This window comes from Archocentrus centrarchus, chromosome 1 (assembly GCF_007364275.1).
Source record: "Archocentrus centrarchus isolate MPI-CPG fArcCen1 chromosome 1, fArcCen1, whole genome shotgun sequence".
Taxonomy (NCBI): Eukaryota; Metazoa; Chordata; class Actinopteri; order Cichliformes; family Cichlidae; genus Archocentrus; species Archocentrus centrarchus.
Genome location: NC_044346.1, coordinates 30,608,934 through 30,628,781, shown reverse-complemented (window position 1 = coordinate 30,628,781; position 19,848 = coordinate 30,608,934). Strand labels below are relative to the sequence as shown.

At 39.2% G+C, this 19,848-nt stretch overlaps 3 protein-coding genes across 6 annotated transcripts; 2 read left to right on the top strand and 1 right to left on the bottom strand.

The window, feature by feature from the left end:
• Positions 1-281: 281 nt before the first annotated feature.
• On the bottom strand, positions 282-8,039 carry LOC115798981 (uncharacterized). 3 transcript variants are annotated; one of them, XM_030756280.1, is made up of 8 exons: positions 7,890-8,039; positions 6,746-6,795; positions 3,983-6,354; positions 3,745-3,859; positions 2,874-3,160; positions 2,369-2,586; positions 1,445-1,603; positions 282-947 (listed from the first exon to the last, which is right to left on the bottom strand). In XM_030756280.1, exon 3 carries the CDS (start codon positions 5,884-5,886, stop codon positions 4,387-4,389), a length of 1,500 nt encoding a protein of 499 aa, XP_030612140.1. In that variant the 5' UTR covers positions 5,887-6,354; positions 6,746-6,795; positions 7,890-8,039; the 3' UTR covers positions 282-947; positions 1,445-1,603; positions 2,369-2,586; positions 2,874-3,160; positions 3,745-3,859; positions 3,983-4,386. The 3 variants fall into 3 exon arrangements, with proteins under 3 accessions (XP_030612140.1, XP_030613522.1, XP_030612893.1); XM_030757662.1 differs by lacking the exons at positions 6,746-6,795; positions 7,890-8,039 and having other exon boundaries at positions 284-947; positions 3,983-4,169; positions 5,385-5,791; XM_030757033.1 differs by lacking the exons at positions 282-947; positions 1,445-1,603; positions 2,369-2,586; ... (1 more) ...; positions 6,746-6,795; positions 7,890-8,039 and adding an exon at positions 3,340-3,395 and having other exon boundaries at positions 3,983-6,707.
• A 44-nt stretch (positions 8,040-8,083) lies between these two features.
• On the top strand, positions 8,084-14,916 carry LOC115788193 (GTPase IMAP family member 9-like). Of its 2 annotated transcripts, none has more exons than XM_030741140.1 (4): positions 8,084-8,169; positions 8,394-8,512; positions 12,856-12,944; positions 14,172-14,916. In XM_030741140.1, exons 2-4 carry the CDS (start codon positions 8,419-8,421, stop codon positions 14,856-14,858), a joined length of 870 nt encoding a protein of 289 aa, XP_030597000.1. In that variant the 5' UTR covers positions 8,084-8,169; positions 8,394-8,418; the 3' UTR covers positions 14,859-14,916. The 2 variants fall into 2 exon arrangements, with proteins under 2 accessions (XP_030597000.1, XP_030597006.1); XM_030741146.1 differs by having other exon boundaries at positions 8,112-8,169; positions 8,417-8,512.
• Positions 14,917-15,144: 228 nt separating this feature from the next.
• Positions 15,145-17,761, top strand: LOC115787314 (GTPase IMAP family member 7-like). Its single transcript, XM_030739971.1, has 3 exons — positions 15,145-15,549; positions 15,742-15,810; positions 16,609-17,761. Exons 1-3 carry the CDS (start codon positions 15,540-15,542, stop codon positions 17,538-17,540), a joined length of 1,011 nt encoding a protein of 336 aa, XP_030595831.1. The 5' UTR covers positions 15,145-15,539; the 3' UTR covers positions 17,541-17,761.
• Positions 17,762-19,848: the final 2,087 nt, after the last annotated feature.

Sequence of the window (19,848 nt, the reverse complement as noted above, 5' to 3'; positions counted from 1 at the left end):
CACAATTTTCACTTAGACCTCGTTCCTGCCAGTGGTTGTTCTTCTTGTTGCTTAGCCTGCTCAGTGAGTATCTCCAGTTACTGTTAAAAGAGTGGGTGCCCAGATAGCAAAATGACTCCGCCCCCGATCCGCCCCGGATGTGCCACTGACTCCGTAACGGACCCGCAAAACCGGTCCGTATCGGAGTCCACTTGCACAGCGGGACGGATCAGTAACGGATCAGGATCACGGTTGAGGAACAAATCAGGACCGGATACAAATCGGACTCGTCCACGTTTCAGGTTATCCAAAACGGATCCTTTACGGAGCCGTCTGTGGAAAAACTGATCCGACACGGATCCGTTTTGAATCCGTTCATATAACAGCTTATTTTGGCCAGAATATTTTCAGGATCCCTTATTAAAAATTGCTGTAGCCATGCTAGCTACAGTTAAAGCTAAAATATCTATTTGGACATGAAGACTGATTTTAGGGAAAATGAAAAATCTTTAACAATTACGGCATCCTTATCTAAAGCCTAATTTTCCATTTGAATAACAAGATGAGCATATGAGTATTACAAAAATAATGGGATCATAAATGTATCAAGAATACTGTTTATTTACTATAAATCCTTTAACACTTCTTTATTCTTTAACAAAATGCAGTAAAGGAAAAAGTAAAATGGCAAAGAAAGGAAATACTATCACAAATTAATTAGGCAGGTGATGCATTGATTCATTACTGTACTTCATTAAAACATTAACAGACAAATAACTGAAAGATAACCATTTTTGGAACAATAACAGTAACAATAACAAACTGAAGTCCTCAGCATTGATTCGGGATGGTAACAGGAGGACGCCGCCTTCTTCCTCTGTCTGCTGCCAGATTGAACCATCGTATGGCATGTTTCCGAATCTCCTCTTCTGTGGCAGCACGGGACACGTGGGTCTTTCTTACTGCATCTATACACACAAGGTATATGTTATATGAAAGCTTTGAAATCTTTCCAGCAGCTTGTTGAATCTATACCATGAAGAATTAAGGCAGTTCAGAAGGCAAAAGGGGGCTCAACCTAGTGCTGGCATCATGTACCTAATAAAGTGGCCAGCAAGTGTAGCATGTTGATTGTAAGCTTTGGACATAGTGGGGAAAAAACTCCAAAAATTTACAACTCATCTTTAATATTTAACAGCATCAGTTATTGCCAATCAATGCAGTCATGTCCGGGTATCCAACTATGTACCACAGAGGAACATCACAGATCTCAAAGGGGAGTTTTTCATTTGAAAGAGTGCTGTGATCAGTGAGTGGAATAAAGGTACACCTGAAAACTGTCCTCCAAAGCCCATAACTGGCATTATCAATGAAATGATACAATACGACTCTCAGAGTTAAAAGATTTGTGCTTCATTAAACCATGACAATCAAATCATTTGCAAAATCTATTACAATTACTTACCCAAGAGTACTGTTTTTGATGCCATCTGGGAGAAACCTCCCTTTCCATTGTCCCCTGTCCAATTTATCTTCTGTCCAATGTCACTGTGGAACATGCGGGAAAGAATGTTCCATGTGATACTTCTTGCATCAGCCCCCCGATGGCTGCCAGTGAAGAAATCTAAAAATGGAGAGGAAATAATGGGAAAAGTTTAAACACATTTCACAAAAAATAAGTTGCAGGCAATTAAACACAACAACAAAAGACAGCTTCATTTGTATTTGAGTTATCAAAAAGGTCCCGTGTGCCAGCTCAAATGTGGGTATATAGAAAAATTAAAAAATAATCATTTTACATTTTTCCTGAAAGGGCTATTCATTTTGCAATTCTTACTACTTATCCCTGGTCAAAATGGTAATATGAAAGTACAGAGTCTGCATAAAAGCACTTTGTGCTGCTGGATGGTCTTCCTCACTTTTATGACAGGTGCTTTAATTAATTTTACCAGTGCACATAAAACAGTTTAATACTTTTATTAAACATAACTGATTGTTGTCAGTGTGATTAAATATAAATTCACTTCAGCTGCACAGCCAACACACATAAATGCAAACATACTTTGTAAATTTATTTACACGTATTTCTCACATTTCATTTTAAAAAGTTAGGAATGCCATTTGAGTTAAGTGGAACATTTCCTTATTCACAAAGTAGCATTTCCAGTCTTTCAGTGAGAGATACAGATTATCAATTGAACACGGGTATTGGCAAATAACCACATCTTATCCGGACTGTAAAAACCTGGATCTGGCTGTTCGTAATATTTAACATTCAGCTTTTCATTATAAACAGCATCATTCGTATTATACAAAACCATGACATTGACAAAAGTGGGATTTCTTTGTGTTGAATGTCAAGTAGAATGGTAATCAGATGAAAACTCACCACACTCTGCTTCAGGTGAGAGTTAGCAGGATCTTTGAGCCATTTCTCAAAATTCTCCACTTCCTCCATTGATTGTAGTGGAAACTGTACAGGGTCAGGTATTTCTCTTTCTTGGACAGTTGAGTTCAGCTTGTTGGTCAGATAGTTTACTTTGGTGGTTAATTGGTCTTGTTGGTGTTTAATGTACTCCAGTAAGCTCAATATTTGAACTTCTACAGCTGTTGGAAGAAGAAATGAGACAAATTTGCTGTAATCTTTTCCAATAACTGGATTACATGGCAAATGGCTATAGTGTAGTATTCATATTTACAAAGAATACAATATACCGATTATTCAAGCTTTACTGTATACACTTTTGGAAAAATCAGTGTACATTCAGGAAGAAATGCATTGTTGCATTCGATGAGTTTATTTTCACTTGGATGTTACACTGAGAATAACTGAATTTGTGATGTAATTATCAGTCATTGAAAGGTGAATACTAGCTGTTTAAGAGATTGCTTACCAGAGCAGGTAATTGTGTCTGAGCCATACCGTCCCCCTTTCCAAGTAGGCCTGTAGACATGGCTTGAAGAAGGAGTTGGCTCATCTCTTGGTCTATTTTCCATCTGGGCAAGCAGTGGTGGTGATGGAGTTTTTGCAGAAGAAGCAATTGTGTGGATGCTAGCTCCAGTGAAAGGTGGTGGTTGGATAACTGGAGCAGGTGGTTGTAGTGGGCGTCTTACTGCAGCTCTGGCTTTCCTTTTCAGGTAAACTTCTTCTGTGTCACTGTCAGAGTCCCCAAAGAAATGACTGTCAAGCAGAATAGAAAAATAAAAATACTTAATACTTCATTTGTCATTATTAAAACATGTATTTTTTTACTTTACTCAAGCTGTACACTAACTCTAATTGCTTTCGAATTCTGTGATTTGAATACCATCCATTCTCTTCTGCTTATCCTGTTCAGGGTCATGGGGGGGCTGGAGCCTATCCCAGCTGTCATAGGGTGACCTGTCACAGGGTACACCCTGTACAGGTCACCAGCCTGTCATAGGGCCAACACAGAGAGACAGACAGCCATTCACACCTATGGGCAATTTAGAGTGACTAATGAACCTAACCCCAGTAAGTGCATGCCTTTGGACTGTGGGAGGAAACCCACACAGACACGGGGAGAACATGCAAACTCCACACAGAGAGAGGGAGGGAGGGAGGGGGAGAGAGAGAGAGAGAGAGAGAGAGAGGCCCGGGCCAAGGGGGAATCAAACCCAGGCCTTCTAGATGTTATTCTGTTATGTTAGTGCTAACCACCACACTACTGTGCTGCCTGTGTTTTGAATAATGATGACCAAAAAAAGCAAATCTAGAAAGAAAAAAAAAATGTATATACTAACATTGCCTTTGGCTTCCTTTTTGGTCGTATTTCCTCCTCTTCCTCTTCTGACTGAAGGTCTGATGTGCTGCATGTAAGCGATTTCTTCAGAAGCTGTCGTGCCTCAAAGTACTGATCTACAAATTACAAACTTGAGTTTACAACAGATAACACAGTTGTCTTTAAACACATAAAATATAATAGCAAATATATTTCAGTATTTAATTAAAATAGGCAGAGGTGTATTAGAAATTGCATACCACATGATTTGATAATTCTGATATCGTATGTCTTCCAGTCTGGTCCTGGTTCCTCTACATTTTTTACTGCCTTATCCACTCTTTCATCATTTCTATAGTTGGGCCAGTAGGTAGCACCATCACAGCACCAGTTTTCTGGTACTACTGCTACTGCTTTGTTGCTCTGGAACTCGACCAAATGGAACATCTTGAAGTGGAAAAAGAAATCAAACAACAACAAATAACAAAAAAAAGAGCTGCAACCAGCAACACTACCACAATTGCTTTGCTTAGAAAATAATATAACAAAATGGTATCATCCTCGACATTTTAAATGCCTGTTAGAAAAAAACAGCCTTAATAGCTATTAAGTTATACTGCCAGCAAGGACAATAGACAGGTACAGAGAAAAATCTGATGTGTCCCTAAAAGCCATGGAACATTGGTATGGCCACAAAACCATCTCTATGAGGCAAAACAGTACATTTTACAACAAGCTCTGACACTTTAACACACTTGAATGAATCTGATGTTTGTGAAATTTTATAAATATTCAGATAGTCAGAGTTAAATGGATAATCAAAGAACAAAGATTTATCTGAGAATTCCTTGTATACCACATAGACTCCATCACTGCACTCTACAATGTTATGTATACAACAAATATCATTTCCAATAACAAAAACATTATCCCCAGTTGAAACTTTAACAGTCCACTTATCACAGGTCATTTCACCATACTGTGCTTTCACTGACAGTCCACCTATAATTGGTCCAACATAATGTGGCTTTTTAAAAGAGGTACAACTTAAAGGAGCTTCCATAATTCTAATTTCAGACAATCGACGGATTATTTGGGCAAGGGGGAACTCTGGTTTCCTGATGAGCTTTTTAAGCTTATGCAGATAATTTTCATAAGGAAATGCTGAAAATGAGTCCAGACAACCATGTAGTTGCACATCACCTGCTAGATGGACCAAACCATGTACATTATAAACAATTTGATCTTTTCCATATATTTCACCAAAGTGACTAACAAAACATTTCAGCAAAGTACGGGCATACTGTGTGTGGCAGGACAGTCTAGGACTAACTAAAATAGCAACACCAGAGAAGAGTAGCATGAAATTATAGTACATATTTTGATCCAGAAATGTGCCTAGCATTACAGGTCCTGTGTACAGGAGAAACTGTCTAAATTCTGTGGCCTTCCAACGATCCAATTCCCTCAGAGATCTGGGCTTCCGTGCAAACTCTACAGGAATAAAGGAACGCATTTCTACCAGTTTTGCTGACATTCTTTCCACTATGCTCGCAGGCAATCGAAAATTCAGAGGACCCCTGAGCCAGATGTGTAGCATTCTTCTAACAACTCCTAAACAAACTAAATGCATGTAATCTAGAGGGAACTGTGAAACCATACCCACACTACTGCCAATAAATGGATGTGGTCCTTCATGATGATGACTCTCATCGGCCATGTTTGTGAATGATTCATCTGTCCGTAGGGCATAGTCTGCACATGGGTATGTCATGCGTCTGTTAATATAGTTTCCAGGCTGCACACATTTGTCACATCCATGGTAGGCATTGTGGTTCTTTGTGTTTTTAATAAAGGACCTGGCTGGTGTGTCACAGATGACTGTATGCAGCTTGAGATTTAACTGTTTACCTTCTAAATCAAAACCATTTTCAAGCTGTTGTAACTCTGTAACAAAGTCTTCAAGGAAGTCTTTTGCTGAACTTGGTTTCTTTGGTCCACAGAACAAACCTATAACTACAGGTTCCTTCATGGGAACACTTAATAGTAGATCAAGGATGGGCCACAACTGCAGACAAGAACTCTTGAACAAAATAGTGGTACTGTCCTCCAGCCCTTTCAAGAATTGAGTATTCTGTCTCAGTTCTGAGGAGTGTCCTAGCATCCTTTGGAATATCAGAATGGTAAATGCGAAGTATGGCCAATAATGCTGTCAAAGCGACCAAGGAAATACGAAATTGTATGGCCCAGTGGGATAAACTGTCAGAGAGTGAAACCGAGTCTTGGAGTTCATCATCAAAATGATCAGACTCAGATGTCTGAGTCTGAACATCACAAGCAGCATCCTCAAAATCCTCAGACAGGCCTAGATCTATCTCCATGCCATCTTGCTCACTAAAACCAGCACCGGTTTCAGTGTCTAGACAGTGTGGATTATCAGTTCCAGTGTGACTTTCATGAAAATGCTCTTCACTGATGTGTCCATGGTCAAGGTTCCTCTCTGTTGTCATCTGAAAGTCAATTAAATTTGTGGCATCATCCCGCATTTGTTTAAGTCGGTTTTCTACGTCTACACGGGCCCTCCTTCTTAAGGTGGAGTTGGAGACAGGTAGAGTCTTTCTATTCATTTTATCTAAAAATAAAAATTTTAGAAACACATTTTTGTTATTATTCTGAGACCAGACAGGATTTTAAAGCAGGCAAACAAGCCTCAACCTAGACCACAGGACAAAACATTGAAATGACAGAACTTACACATTATAACAGAGAAGAAGCTGTTATAGCCACTTATACTGGCAATAACAGCTATTTTTTTTAAATGAAGAATATATTATAACAGTCAAAGCTTAACGTCCATTACAGTTGCTTTTTAAGTACAGATGTGCGTGTGCAAGATTTCTGATAGCATATTACAAGCTCAGGTTTCCCTCACCTTGTAACACACACATAATATTTCTGGCAGAAATTATTTGCAGTTTTAGAAAAAGTGTCTAAATGAACTCTAAGATTGAATTTTGGCTTACTTCAGAGAGGTAGCAGACAAGGTGGAGGGGGGAAGGCAGGCTGAATTGATCTGTAACAGAAGACATAAATAAAATTAATGATTATAATGATGAAACTACAGAAAATCTTTCTTTTTGTGGCATGTTGGATATTAAACTTTGGTAATTTAAAGTATTTTAATTGTATCAATAGGGACTTTCAGTAAGTCAGAGTCCAAATATGCATTGTGGAAAAGTTTAAGGTCAAGCAAAGACAATAAATAGGGTTCATACACTTTCAACGCACAGGAGTTGTTGAATTTACTCGCGAGAAGTTAATACCTACGCTTGGGGAATTTGCAAGGATTGTTTTCTTCTGACTTAATTATAATTCCATACTGATCTTATCCATTACTGGAATTTGCGGTTTTCTAGCCAACCAGCCAACAATAATTAAAGCCCCACTCTGGCCGGTTAAAAAAATGTGACCTCCTAAAGGTCCGCTCACTCTCTCACAGACTGTCTTCTGGGGAGATGCTCATATGCAGACGTGCAGGTTCGTTTCCATCTCATAAGTTAACTATTCAGATATTTTTTAAGGCAGTTACAGTTTTAAGCAGTTTCAAGCACTGTGCCCAAAAATCAAGCACTTTTCAATCCTTGAAAGGACAATTTTAAAATGGAAGCATTTTCAAGGATAAGAAAAAAAGAATTAAATTTGAATCAAAAAGTCTTAGCAGAGACATAACTAAATCCATTTCTAAAGCTTATTAAATACTTTACAGCAACACCTGAAATCGTGAGACCCACTTTAACCCGATGGATGCTCTCAGATTAAATTTGGAGAACAATAGGCTGTGTTAGCTTAACTTTAGGCTCAATAAAATCCTTCATGTGCTCAGTCTGCTGTAACATCAGCTACCTGGACAGTTAACCAAATCACATCGCCTTCCCCACCGAAATAAATCCCGGAGGAGCTTTTCTTTTTTCTTTTAACCTCACAGCTTCCCGCTGTGTTAGCTAATAGGCCAGTAGCTAATGTGCTATAAGCTAACTCCGCTGCCACAATCTCACATTTCTGAATAAAAAATAAATAAAACCTTAATTATCTCCTACCAGGATAACTTTACTGTACAGGTAAAGCCATGAATGAAGAATATTTAACAGAACAGCTTACAGTTCTTACCTTAGAGAAGCTCTGCTCCTGCGCTCCTTATGACAGCAGTCGTTGACTTTTGAAAAAGAAAAAAAGAGGGGGGTGGGGAAAGGCGCGAGTTTGCTGAAGGGCTCCGCCGTGGAGCCGTGGCGGAGCCGCGTTTTGATAATCCGCTGTCAGTAGGTGGGGCGGGCCCAGTCCGGAGAGCAAGAAGGGTGGGGCGGATCGGCTGATTTGAAGTGTTTTGCTATCTGGGTGTGTTCTGTTTGTGCTACCAGGATACCATACACCTGAAGAAAGACTTACACAGGTACGTTCAAAATAAAGCTTTTACATATTTTAACTCAAGAAGAATAATACAAAGCTAGGCTGTATATAAAACTGTATATTGCTTGGCTACGCAACCAAAATCATATGGATCACAGACTGATTAAATGTATTTAAATACTTGACTTTTGTTTTGACCTTGGATTTTACTTGTTAGCTTCTGCAGAATACTTTAATCTTTTTCTCCTCTATTTATTTTTTGCTAAGTTTTTGAGAGTTTACTGTTCCAGAGATGTTGCAAGTAAAGGCTTGGATCCCAGGATACATTCTGCTTGTACTGATCACATTATGTGGACAAACTGCTCACTGCCAAACTCAACCAACAGGTATGCAAAAAGACTCGTACAATCCATGTATCATAATAATATAAAGTATTTTACCCATATTAACAATATACAGTAATTACTAAAATACAAATATCTATGATCTTTTTTCTTGCTTTTATTTCGCACATTATAGTATGTAACCTAACATAACACTGATGTCTGACATGGTCTGACAGACAGCGGAGAGGAGAAAGGGGCGGGGCAGCGCTGTATGTGTTTGTAACAAGATTAACGCGGAAGCGCATGTCCTTATATTAAAAACTTTTGCGAGATCTCGAATGCTTTTCCGTGTTAATTTTAATACGGCAGCGTCCCTGAGGACGTTGAAAGGATCGGCGAGAGGTTGCCAGCAAAAGTCGCCTTTAATTTATAATTCAGCGGTTACTGTTGGCCGTAACCACTCCAAAACTGTACAGGCATAAACAGAGGTGGGCTGAAATTCAGCTCTGTGGAGCTTGGTTTGGAGAGGCCATTTATCCGATCGTACAACGGGCAAAAAATATTCTGACCTGTTCGGGAAACCTCCCAAAGGCCACCACGCCAAAACTGTACAGGCATGAATGAAAGAAAGAGAGCGAGACAGTCAACCGGGCCAACCGTAACAAAACTGAATTATAAATAAAGACGACTTTTGCTGGCAGTCTCTCGCCAAACCTTTCATCCTCACTGACACTGCCATATCAAGATTAACGCGAAACGTATAGACTAATATTGAAAAGTTTTGCGAGATCTCGCAGACAAATGTTGGTGGTTGGCGCAGTGTTGCCAGATTGGGCAGCTTGTGAACACAATGGGCTGGAAAATTATATAGATATATCTATATAATTATAAAATCATATAGATATATAATTTTACAATTAAAAACTTCCTAAGAACCTACCAAATATGGTGAAAAGCAGCCAAAATTTTAACAACTTACCCAAAGCTGTGTATATTTAAATATATATCACACCTGGTGCTATTAACATGAGTTAATGAGGGATGCTCGCCCAGGGCACCAAACAGTCTAGGACCGCCACTGCTCACACACACACACACACACACACACACACACACACACACACACACACACACACACACACCACCTTTTCCCATAAAAACAAGGTTCTTAAGTATCAGATAAGATAAGATATGATGTGTCAGTGTTGCCTACAAGTCTTTTTAACAGTAACACATTAAATCTACATTTCTTTTCTTTTCTTCCAAATCTTTTCACTTGTCTAGTTCAAAAATGTTCTCTACAATGACATCTCATGTTGCTTCAAGTTACATCTACGATGTCTTTTTTAGACTTTGAGTAAAAGAAAGTCAGCATCCGACTGGATGCTGATGTCTCAGATGATGGTTTCAGTGTTATATTTGCTGGGATACCATTGTTACATTAAAAATTCTGTGGATTGGTCATAATGTTTAATAAACTTTACTAACTTCGACCAACTAAATCTTAAATAATAACTTCAATAATTAGGCCTACAACATTTATGGCAGATCTTATTATGAGAGGTTAGTACATGGACTTGATTAATATTTAGTCACCATAATACAGACATAAAAAAACACTGCCTATTCAATTCAATTCAATTCAATTTTATTTATATAGCGCCAAATCACAACAAACTGTCGCCTCAAGGCGCTTTGTATTGTGGGTAAAGACCCTACAATAATACAGAGAAAACCCAACAGTCAAAACGACCCCCTATGAGCAAGCACTTGGCGACAGTGGAAAGGAAAAACTTCCTTTTAACAGGAAGAAACCTCCAGCAGAACCAGGCTCAGAGAGGGGCAGTCATCTGCCGCGACCGGTTGGGCTGAGGGGAGAGAAAGACGTGCTGTGGAAGAGAGCCAGAGATTAATATCAATTAATGATTAAATGCAGAGTGGAGTATAAACAAAGTAAATAAGGTGAATGAGAAACAGTGCATTATGTGAACCCCCCAGCAGACTAGGCCTATAGCAGCATAACTAAGGGATGGTTCAGGGTCACCTGATCCAGCCCTAACTATAAGCTTTATCATAAAGGAAAGTTTTAAGCCTAATCTTAAAAATAGAGAGGGTGTCTGTCTCCCGAATCCAAGCTGGAAGCTGGTTCCACAGAAGAGGCGCCTGAAAGCTGAAGGCTCTGCCTCCCATTCTACTCTTAAGTATCCTAGGAACCACAAGTAAGCCAGCAGTCTGAGAGCGAAGTGCTCTGTTGGGGTGATATGGTACTATGAGGTCTTTGAGATAAGATGGGGCCTGATTATTCAAGACCTTGTATGTGAGGAGAAGAATTTTAAATTCTATTCTAGATTTAACAGGGAGCCAATGAACAGAAGCCAATATGGGAGAAATCTGCTCTCTCTTTCTAGTCCCTGTCAGTACTCTAGCTGCAGCATTTTGGATCAGCTGAAGGCTTTTCAGGGAGCTTTTAGGACAGCCTGATAATAATGAATTACAATAATCCAGCCTAGAAGTAATAAATGCATGAATGAGCTTTTCAGCATCACTCTGAGAAAGGATGTTTCTAATTTTAGAAATATTGCGCAAATGCAAAAAAGCGGTCCTACATATTTGTTTAATATGTGCATTGAAGGACATATCCTGGTCAAAAATGACACCAAGATTTCTCACAGTGTTACTGGAGGCCAAAGTAATGCCATCCAGAGTAAGTATCTGGTTAGACACCATGTTTCTAAGATTTGTGGGGCCGAGAACAAGAATTTCAGTTTTATCTGAATTTAGAAGCAGGAAATTAGAGGTCATCCAGGCCTTAATGTCTTTAAGACATTCCTGCAGTTTAATTAATTGATGTGTGTCATCTGGCTTCATTGATAGGTAAAGCTGAGTATCATCTGCATAACAATGAAAATTGATGCAGTGCTTTCTAATAATACTGCCTAAGGGAAGCATGTATAATGTAAATAAAATTGGTCCTAGCACAGAACCCTGTGGAACTCCATAATTAACCTTAGTGTGTGAAGAAGACTCCCCATTTACATGAACAAATTGGAGTCTATGAGATAAATATCATTCAAACCACTGCAGTGCAGCACCTTTAATACCTATAGCAAGCTCTAATCTCTGTAATAAAATGCTATGGTCAACCAGACCCGTCGCTATGGGCGGGCCCTAGGGGGCCGTGCCCGCCCACTGATACGCTTGGGCCCGCCCTGGCCCGCCCACCCAAGCCAGATCACTAATCAAGCTAATAATAGTGGTGCCCCCCTGTTGGATTTCATAAGCCCCCCTTAAGACTGAGATCTGGCGATGGGACTGTGGTCAACAGTATCAAAAGCTGCACTGAGGTCCAACAGGACAAGAACAGAGATGAGTCCACTGTCAGAGGCTCTAAGAAGATCATTTGTAACCTTCACTAATGCTGTTTCTGTACTGTGATGAATTCTGAAACCTGACTGAAACTCTTCAAATAAACCGTTCCTCTGCAGATGATCAGTTAGCTGTTTTACAACTACTCTTTCAAGAATCTTTGAGAGAAAAGGAAGGTTGGAGATTGGCCTATAATTAGCTAAGACAGCTGGGTCAAGTGATGGCTTTTTAAGCAGAGGTTTAATTACAGCCACCTTGAAGGTCTGTGGTACATAGCCAACTAATAAAGACTGATTGATCATTTTTAAGATTGAAGCATCAATAATTGGAAAGACTTCTTTGAACAGTCTAGTAGGAATGGGATCTAACAAACATGTTGCTGGTTTGGAGGAAGTAACTATTGAAGTTAACTCAGAAAGATCAACTGGAGCAAAAGAGTCAAAACAAATACCAGCAGTGCTGAAAGCAGCCGAACATGAAGAATAATCTTTGAGATGGTTATGAATAATTTTTTCTCGAATGTCTAAAATTTTATTTGTAAAGAAATCCATGAAGTCACTACTAGTTAACGTGAAAGGAATACTCGGCTCTACAGAGCTCTGACTCTTTGTCAGCCTGGCCACAGTGCTGAAAAGAAACCTGGGGTTGTTCTTATTTTCTTCAATTAATGATGAATAGTAAGATGTCCTAGCTTTACGGAGGGCCTTTTTATAGAGCAACAAACTCTTTTTCCAGGCTAAATGAGCATCTTCTAATTTAGTGAGACGCCATTCCCTCTCCAGCTTTCGGGTTATCTGCTTTAAGCTGTGCGTTTGTGAATTATACCACGGAGTCAGGCACTTCTGATTTGAAGCTTTCCTTCAAATCAAATTTTTAGCCTACACTGCTAAAAATTATGCAAATTTAATTAAGGACACTTGATGATGAGGGGCATAAATATTCATACAGACTATGACAAAAGGTGTCATGCCATAATAGTGTCATCTAAGTCTTATGCACCTTTCTTCAAATTTAGTGTTACCATTGTTATTTTTTAGGCTCTGGACATTTTGAAGAGTTGCGACTCATTCTGGTTGGGAAAACTGGAACAGGGAAGAGTACCTCTGGAAATATCATCCTGAATAGGGTTTAATATTTTTCCCGAAAATGACATGAATCAAATCCCGGGAAATGACGAGCCATTTCCCGGGAATCCCGGGAAAAAGTTTATTTATTTTTTTTATTTTAATTAGGCCTTCTGTAGCCTGTGTCGGCCTTAACCTATTGTGATATTGTAGAGGTAGCTTTCCAGCTATGTCCTGTTATGCCCAGTAGGGGGCAACGTCGGCTTGATTAACGCAATAAAACCTACATCTGGACATTCGAGTGCTCGAGCTATGCGGTGTTGTATCGTTCCTCAACACTCCCTTAACAAATATAATTCGAATATTCCTCCATTGTACATGGAATTATACCAAGCTATTTTACAACTGCTGGTGCAAAACAATACGGTTCATCTCCACAGCATTGATAAAGGCTCAGCCACGCTGTCGTGGCGACATCTGTTGCGCTATATCTCCACCAGTGGAACGCTGTAATAGTCATTGAAAAGTTAACTACCATACTACACTATAATATGGCATAACACAGGGCCTTGAGTAATGCACTACGACTTGGTCATTGCCATTCTGGCAACAACAAATTTATAAAACCGTGTCTGAGGGTTAAAGTAGGTTCGCTGTGAATCGTCTTTTGAAAAACTGGCCAATCCTTATAGCCTAAAAAATATACATTTTACTCAACTCCATTTTAAAAGCGAAATATGTTAAAGCAATCTATTTCATGATAATTTCTTCACACATTAGGCCCGTATCCTAATTCATGATTGTTAGTAAGCGGCTGCAAACGAGGAAAAGAAACACTCGAAGTTAAACAGATATTTCTTTATTGTTCAGGGCAGGCATATTTTATAGGCTATATAATGCAATATAACAATATATAATAATATAAAATTATATAATACAAAATACCTTAGGGTAAACACATTGCCTACGATTTCAACAAATTAAAGAGGAAAAAAGTACAACTGTGTAATACCTCTATTAAAACGCTTGAGATGAAGAGGCTGAAGCCTTAAACGGAGGCTGAACGTGCCTGAAATGAAGAGTAATGCTTTTCGCATTAAACGAACCATTCTCTCAATATTTCCTTAAATTTAACATTCTGAAGCTTTCTTTTCTTTCTGAAAGTCAAATCGACGCGCGCGACTTGTTTCCCGGTTTCCCGTCTAACGTTTCCCGGGAAACGGGAAATGGTTCTGATCGCATTTCCCGGGAATCCCGGATCCCGGGATTAAACCCTAATCCTGAATAAGCGTGTCTTTGAAGAAGGCATCTCACCTAATTCTGTGACTGAAGGGTGCCAAAGAGCAGAGGAAAAACATGGTGACCAGAACATTGTTGTGATTGACACTCCAGGGTTGTTTGACACAACCAAATCACAAGAAGACTTGAAAGCAAAAATTGAAAAGTGTATTGAAGTGTCAGTTCCTGGACCCCATGCTTTCCTTTTAGTAATCAGCCTGAAGTCAAGGTTCACACAAGAGGAGCAGGACACTGTGAAATGGATCCAGGAAAACTTTGGTCCTGATGCTTCCTTGTACACTGTTATACTGTTTACACATGCCAACTTGCTGGAAGATAAAACGGTGGAAGACTATGTGAAAGAGAGCAGAAATCTACAAAGACTGATAAACTCCTGTGGAGGAAGATACCATTCATTCACCAAAGACCTGGAGAACAGAGCCCAAGTTGAAGAACTTCTAAATAAAATAGAGCAAATGGTGGAATTCAATGGGGGAAGTTACTACACCAATGAGATGTATGAGGAAGCCCAGAAGAAACTTAGAAAAAATGGGTGGTCCTGCAAAACAGCTCTAGCTGCTATGGGACTTCCTTTTATATTAGGAGTGTATGCTTTACCTGTTTCTGGAGGAGCAGCTGTTTACATTGCAGAACACTGCACAGAAGAACTATCCCCATTCAACCTTTTTCCTAAATAATGGCCAAGACTGGAACAAATATTAATATAGTTTTCAATAATTTGTGCTAGAATGACAATGAGGCTAATGGTAAAATAAAACTATCATGCACCCTTTCTTTGTTATTGAGAATGAGTCATATATGCATCTGTTTCTCTCTGTAAGTTTGTTAAAGATAAACTGAAGTGAATTTAATGTCTCATGGCTTTTATTTCCATTTTTTTTTTTAAATGAAGCAGCTTTGATATTTTTTGTTGTATCACCATTTAACATTAAATGAAACAAACTACATCCTGTTTCAGGTCAAACATCTACTGAAACAGAACCATTCTCATACATGCTGCCCACAATACACAGGTTATAGTAGAATAACCCAAAGTAAGGTAACCTAATGTGATCAGCTGAATGACATGAATGTTGTTCTTCAGTTTCTTTTACATATTTTAAAGCATCCCAGCGATGTAAACATGATGAACACAAACATTTTCACCATATTTAGAGAGCTGTGGACAGCCTCTACAGGCATTCATGTTTTCAAATGTAAACTGAAGACAATACAAGGAAATGGGAAGCCCCCTGTGCCGAACGTTCCAGAAGTTTCTCAAAACCAAATGAGAATGTGTTGAACCGCAGCGCTTCACAGCTCGGGTCTGGAAGAGCACATTTGGTCACCTGGGGCATATAAAGGGTAAATCTGAAGTCATGGCTGAAGGTAAGACCATCTGTCTGACTTAGTTTTAAAACAAAGTGTTAATTATTTAATTGCTGTTAAATGTGAGACTGTAACACAAAAAAAACCCAAAACAAAACTAGAAGCAAATGGAACAAATGCAAACCTTGAGAACAATGTCAGTGACTAATAGTCTATTTTTTGTGTCTGAATGGTATAATTTTTGTGTCACAGAGATACAACTCAGAGAAAAGAAGCAGAGAACTCCGCGGTCTGATGGGTGTGGTCTGAATAACTTTGAAGGTATGCTCGCTCCTTCATTGTCTCGCTAATCAAATCTCAGTAATCCAACAGACATGTATCTGTAAGCCACTTTGAAATAACAGTAAAGGCTGAAAAGGTCAACTTTGTTAGTATTTTTAATTTATGTTTTGTTTGCCATGTTGTGAAAAATCAATTTGTGATAATTTCCAAATAGATCGCAACAAATTTGATCAATTTTTTTTCTTCTTTTGTACAGGTAGTTCTGCTTAAGAGCTAATAAAAGACTGCAAAAGTCCATTGTAGTAAATTAGTAGATAACACATATTTCTCTCTCTCGCTCTCTCTCACACACTCACACACACTCACACACACACACACACACACACACACACACACACACACACACACACACACACACACACACACACACACACACACACACACACACACACACACACACACACCACAGTGTATAGCTTTTCCTGGCCTGAAACTCTTTTCCCAGTGTATGAGTGCACCTCCTGAGGGATTCTTCAAGTTTGTTTTGTTTTTTAATCATCAGGATGGAGACATTTCTATAAATTAAGCTTTTGTGGACTTGCTGGCTTGTAGTACTCTTTATCAATGCCACTCTAGACTCTCTCATATAGACATAATCCTTTGTGAGCTATTATTATTCAAACCAAAAAATGTTTAGCATGGAAAATGTACCAAAGCAGTTTTTCACTTGACTGTCCACGGACAAAAAAAACATTTACTTTAAAATAACAAGGCAGAAATTAAGGGTTTAAATTTTTGTGAACATTAGTAACTCTGTGTCTGCTGTTTCTGCCACAGCTCTGGATTTAACTGGAGGTTTGAGGATAGTGTTGGTGGGAAAAACTGGCTCAGGGAAGAGTGCATCAGGAAACACTATCCTTGGGAGAATTGCCTTCAAAGAGGATCCGAGCCCTATGTCCGTGACCACACACTGCCAGACACAGAGTGGGGAAGTGGATGGGACTTTGGTGCAGGTTATTGACACTCCTGGCCTGTTTGATACAGGTATCACAGAGGAAGAATTAAAAATCAGGATTGAGGAGTGTGTCAAGATGTCAGTGCCCGGCCCTCACGCCTTCCTCCTGGTAATCAGGCTTGGAGTAAGGTTCACAGAAGAGGAAAGAAATGCCGTTAAATGGATCCAAGATAACTTTGGAGACGATGCCTCTATGTACACTATCATGCTGTTTACGTGTAAAGATCAAGCTAAAGCCGACAATGCTCTGAAGGAGTGCAAGGAGCTGCGGAGACTCTCGATTACATTTGGACGCAGATATCATGCTTTCAACAACACTGACATGGACGACCGTGTACAGGTAAAAGAGCTGATCACCATGATCAAGGAAATGGTACAGGATAATGGGGGTAAACACTACACAAATGAAATGTATGAGAAAGCCCAGAGGAAGCTGAGAGAAGAGGAGGAGCAGAGGAAACAAGAGGAGGAAGAGAAGAAAGAGGAGGAAAGGAAAATGTGGGACGCAGAGAGACAAAAGCAGGAGGAAAAGAAGAACAAGAAGAAGGTGGCTAAAAGAAAGAATATACGTGTGGCGTCGGCCGCTGCTGTTGTGTTAGTGCTTGCTGGGGTTGTTATTGCAGTGGGAGCTAACACCACAGTGGCTCTGACTCTAGGAGCCCCTGTGCTCGTCCTGGGAGTGTTATGTGGCCTAGCTGCCATTTTCATTTGGAAAGGCATAAAATGCAAGGCTAAAACAAACCCTCCTGTATAACAAGATGGAGCCTAGTGGTAAGGACATGGTTCAGCGATAGTTTGTGATACTGAATATAAATATAAATATTCCAAATACAGTATTAGTCTCGTACATGTTGCTGTTTGTTTGTGATCACTGAATGATTTATTTGGGTCTTTTTTGCATTTGTTTCTAAACTATGAACTATGGAATCAATGTTGCAATAAAATAAATACGTGAATTTAAAGCTGATCGTAAACAAATGGTATGAAATGTAAAACTTTGCTTTATTTGTCTTCTTTTTGATTTTATTGTCTAAAGCTTAGATATGAGTATGAATAATATTTCAACTTATTTTGGCTCATAAGTAGGATTCAAATTAAAAAAAATATTTAAAAATAAATGTAAATAATTTGTTCACCTATAGATTATACTTTGATAACTTATGCGCTAACTGTTAAAATTAATTTGTAGACTATGGTGAACTGCTTCCTTCACCTTAGTAACATTATGAGCTCATTTCCCTGAAGGAAATGGGAAACAATGGTAGACGTCGACTGACCCATCACGTATGCGGAAACAGAACAACTCCTCATTGTACTGCGACTACGACACTGCTAGTGCATACCATCAGTAACAACATTACCAAGAATATGGCGGCCAGTTTGTGTCAGCCACACAGGGATCAAAGTAAGGAAACATTAGTGCTCATACAGAACAAATCATCCTGAAGCTGAAGCTTATTTCTTTAAAACTGTACAATAATAATAATAATAAAAAAAAAAACTGCCAAAGACTTTTTAGTATGGAAGTTCAAACAAGTTCAAAATGTTCAGATATGAAAAGGTTGAAAACTGAGATGTAGGCAGCACAGTCTGATGTAGTGGCTGCAATGAAATGAGTGCTCTAATGAAACTTACTGGATGAGAAATCTTTTGAAATGAATATATTTTTTTTTGTTTCAGTTTCACAGACCTAGTGTAAAATAAAATTATATTTGTTGTTTGAGTGTGATGTCATAATTTAGGATTCAGTGATCATTAGAGTTATATATCAGCAAGATTATGTGAAAACCTCCAAGCTGAATTTCATGAATCATGGTTAGAGGTTGGGCATGAGTAAAGAATTGCCGTCTTCTTGATTATCTGATTATCTCATAAAGCTTACAACAATAGGTACAATAAACTAATCATTATTTTAATTAGGGATGCGCCGATCCGATATTCAGTATCAGTATCGGTCCGATACTGGCCTAAATTACTGGATCGGATATCGGAAAGAAATAAAAAATGTAATCCGATACATTAAATAACGTTTCGCTCACATTAGCTGCATTACAGTGCTCCGTCGTCTTCTTCTTCTTGTGGGTTTGCGGTTGACCAAACCAGCTTAGAGCTGCATTACCGCCACCTACTGGAATGGAGTGGATCAGCAAATAACCCCCCTCAGTTCTCCGTCGCTGCGACGGATTCTCTTTGACACTGAGCGATCATCGCTGACATGTTTTTCAGCCTCCACCGCTCTCTGCCTTGTTTGTGTGTTGTGCTCGCTGTGCTGGTAATCAGCTGTTATTTTTTTCTCTACTTCAGCTCCCGGACATACTGCTAGCGAGCACAGCTATTAGCACTGGTGACCGTCCGGCACCGGAAGGACCCCTTCGCCGTCAAAATATTTTTGATACTTTAATCCCTGATTTGTGACTAAATATAGACCTGCAGTTGAAATGTATTTAGGAGAGAATGCTTGTGAATATAAAGCATTACAAGATTACGCTCACACAGCCCCCAGTTTTTCAACATAAACAGCAGCAGTCAGCTGATTTACGTGCAGTCTGTCTGCACAAGCGTTAAGAGGCGGAGCCTGCGAGCTCAGATGGAGCGGAAGGAAATGTTTTTCTAGTGTCCAAAAAAAGCCTTTTCGGCCCTGTAACCTCCATTAAACCTTTACTGGGAAACAGCTGGAGATACTTCATCAACCACCTGATCAGTAAGTGAAGAAAAGAGAACTTTGTAGCTGCTCCATCCACCCTGTTTGTTTCACACAGGGAAAAACTGCAGTACAGAAGTTAAAATATGCAGATGAACTGTTAATATGAAAAAAGTATTTCTTATCCAGTTACTTGGGTAATCAATATAAATAGAATACGCAATTGCTAAAATAATTGATAGTTGCAGCCCTAATGAAATTTGCAACATGCCATAAGCCAATGCATCACCTTCTCACACAGAAGCAACAGGATTCAGGTGATAGTTATTGTTGTTAGTAAGTAAAGTTTATTTATAAAGCTGTACAATAATTAAAACACAATATCACCCCCCCCCCCCCCCCCCCCCAGGAAAACACTATG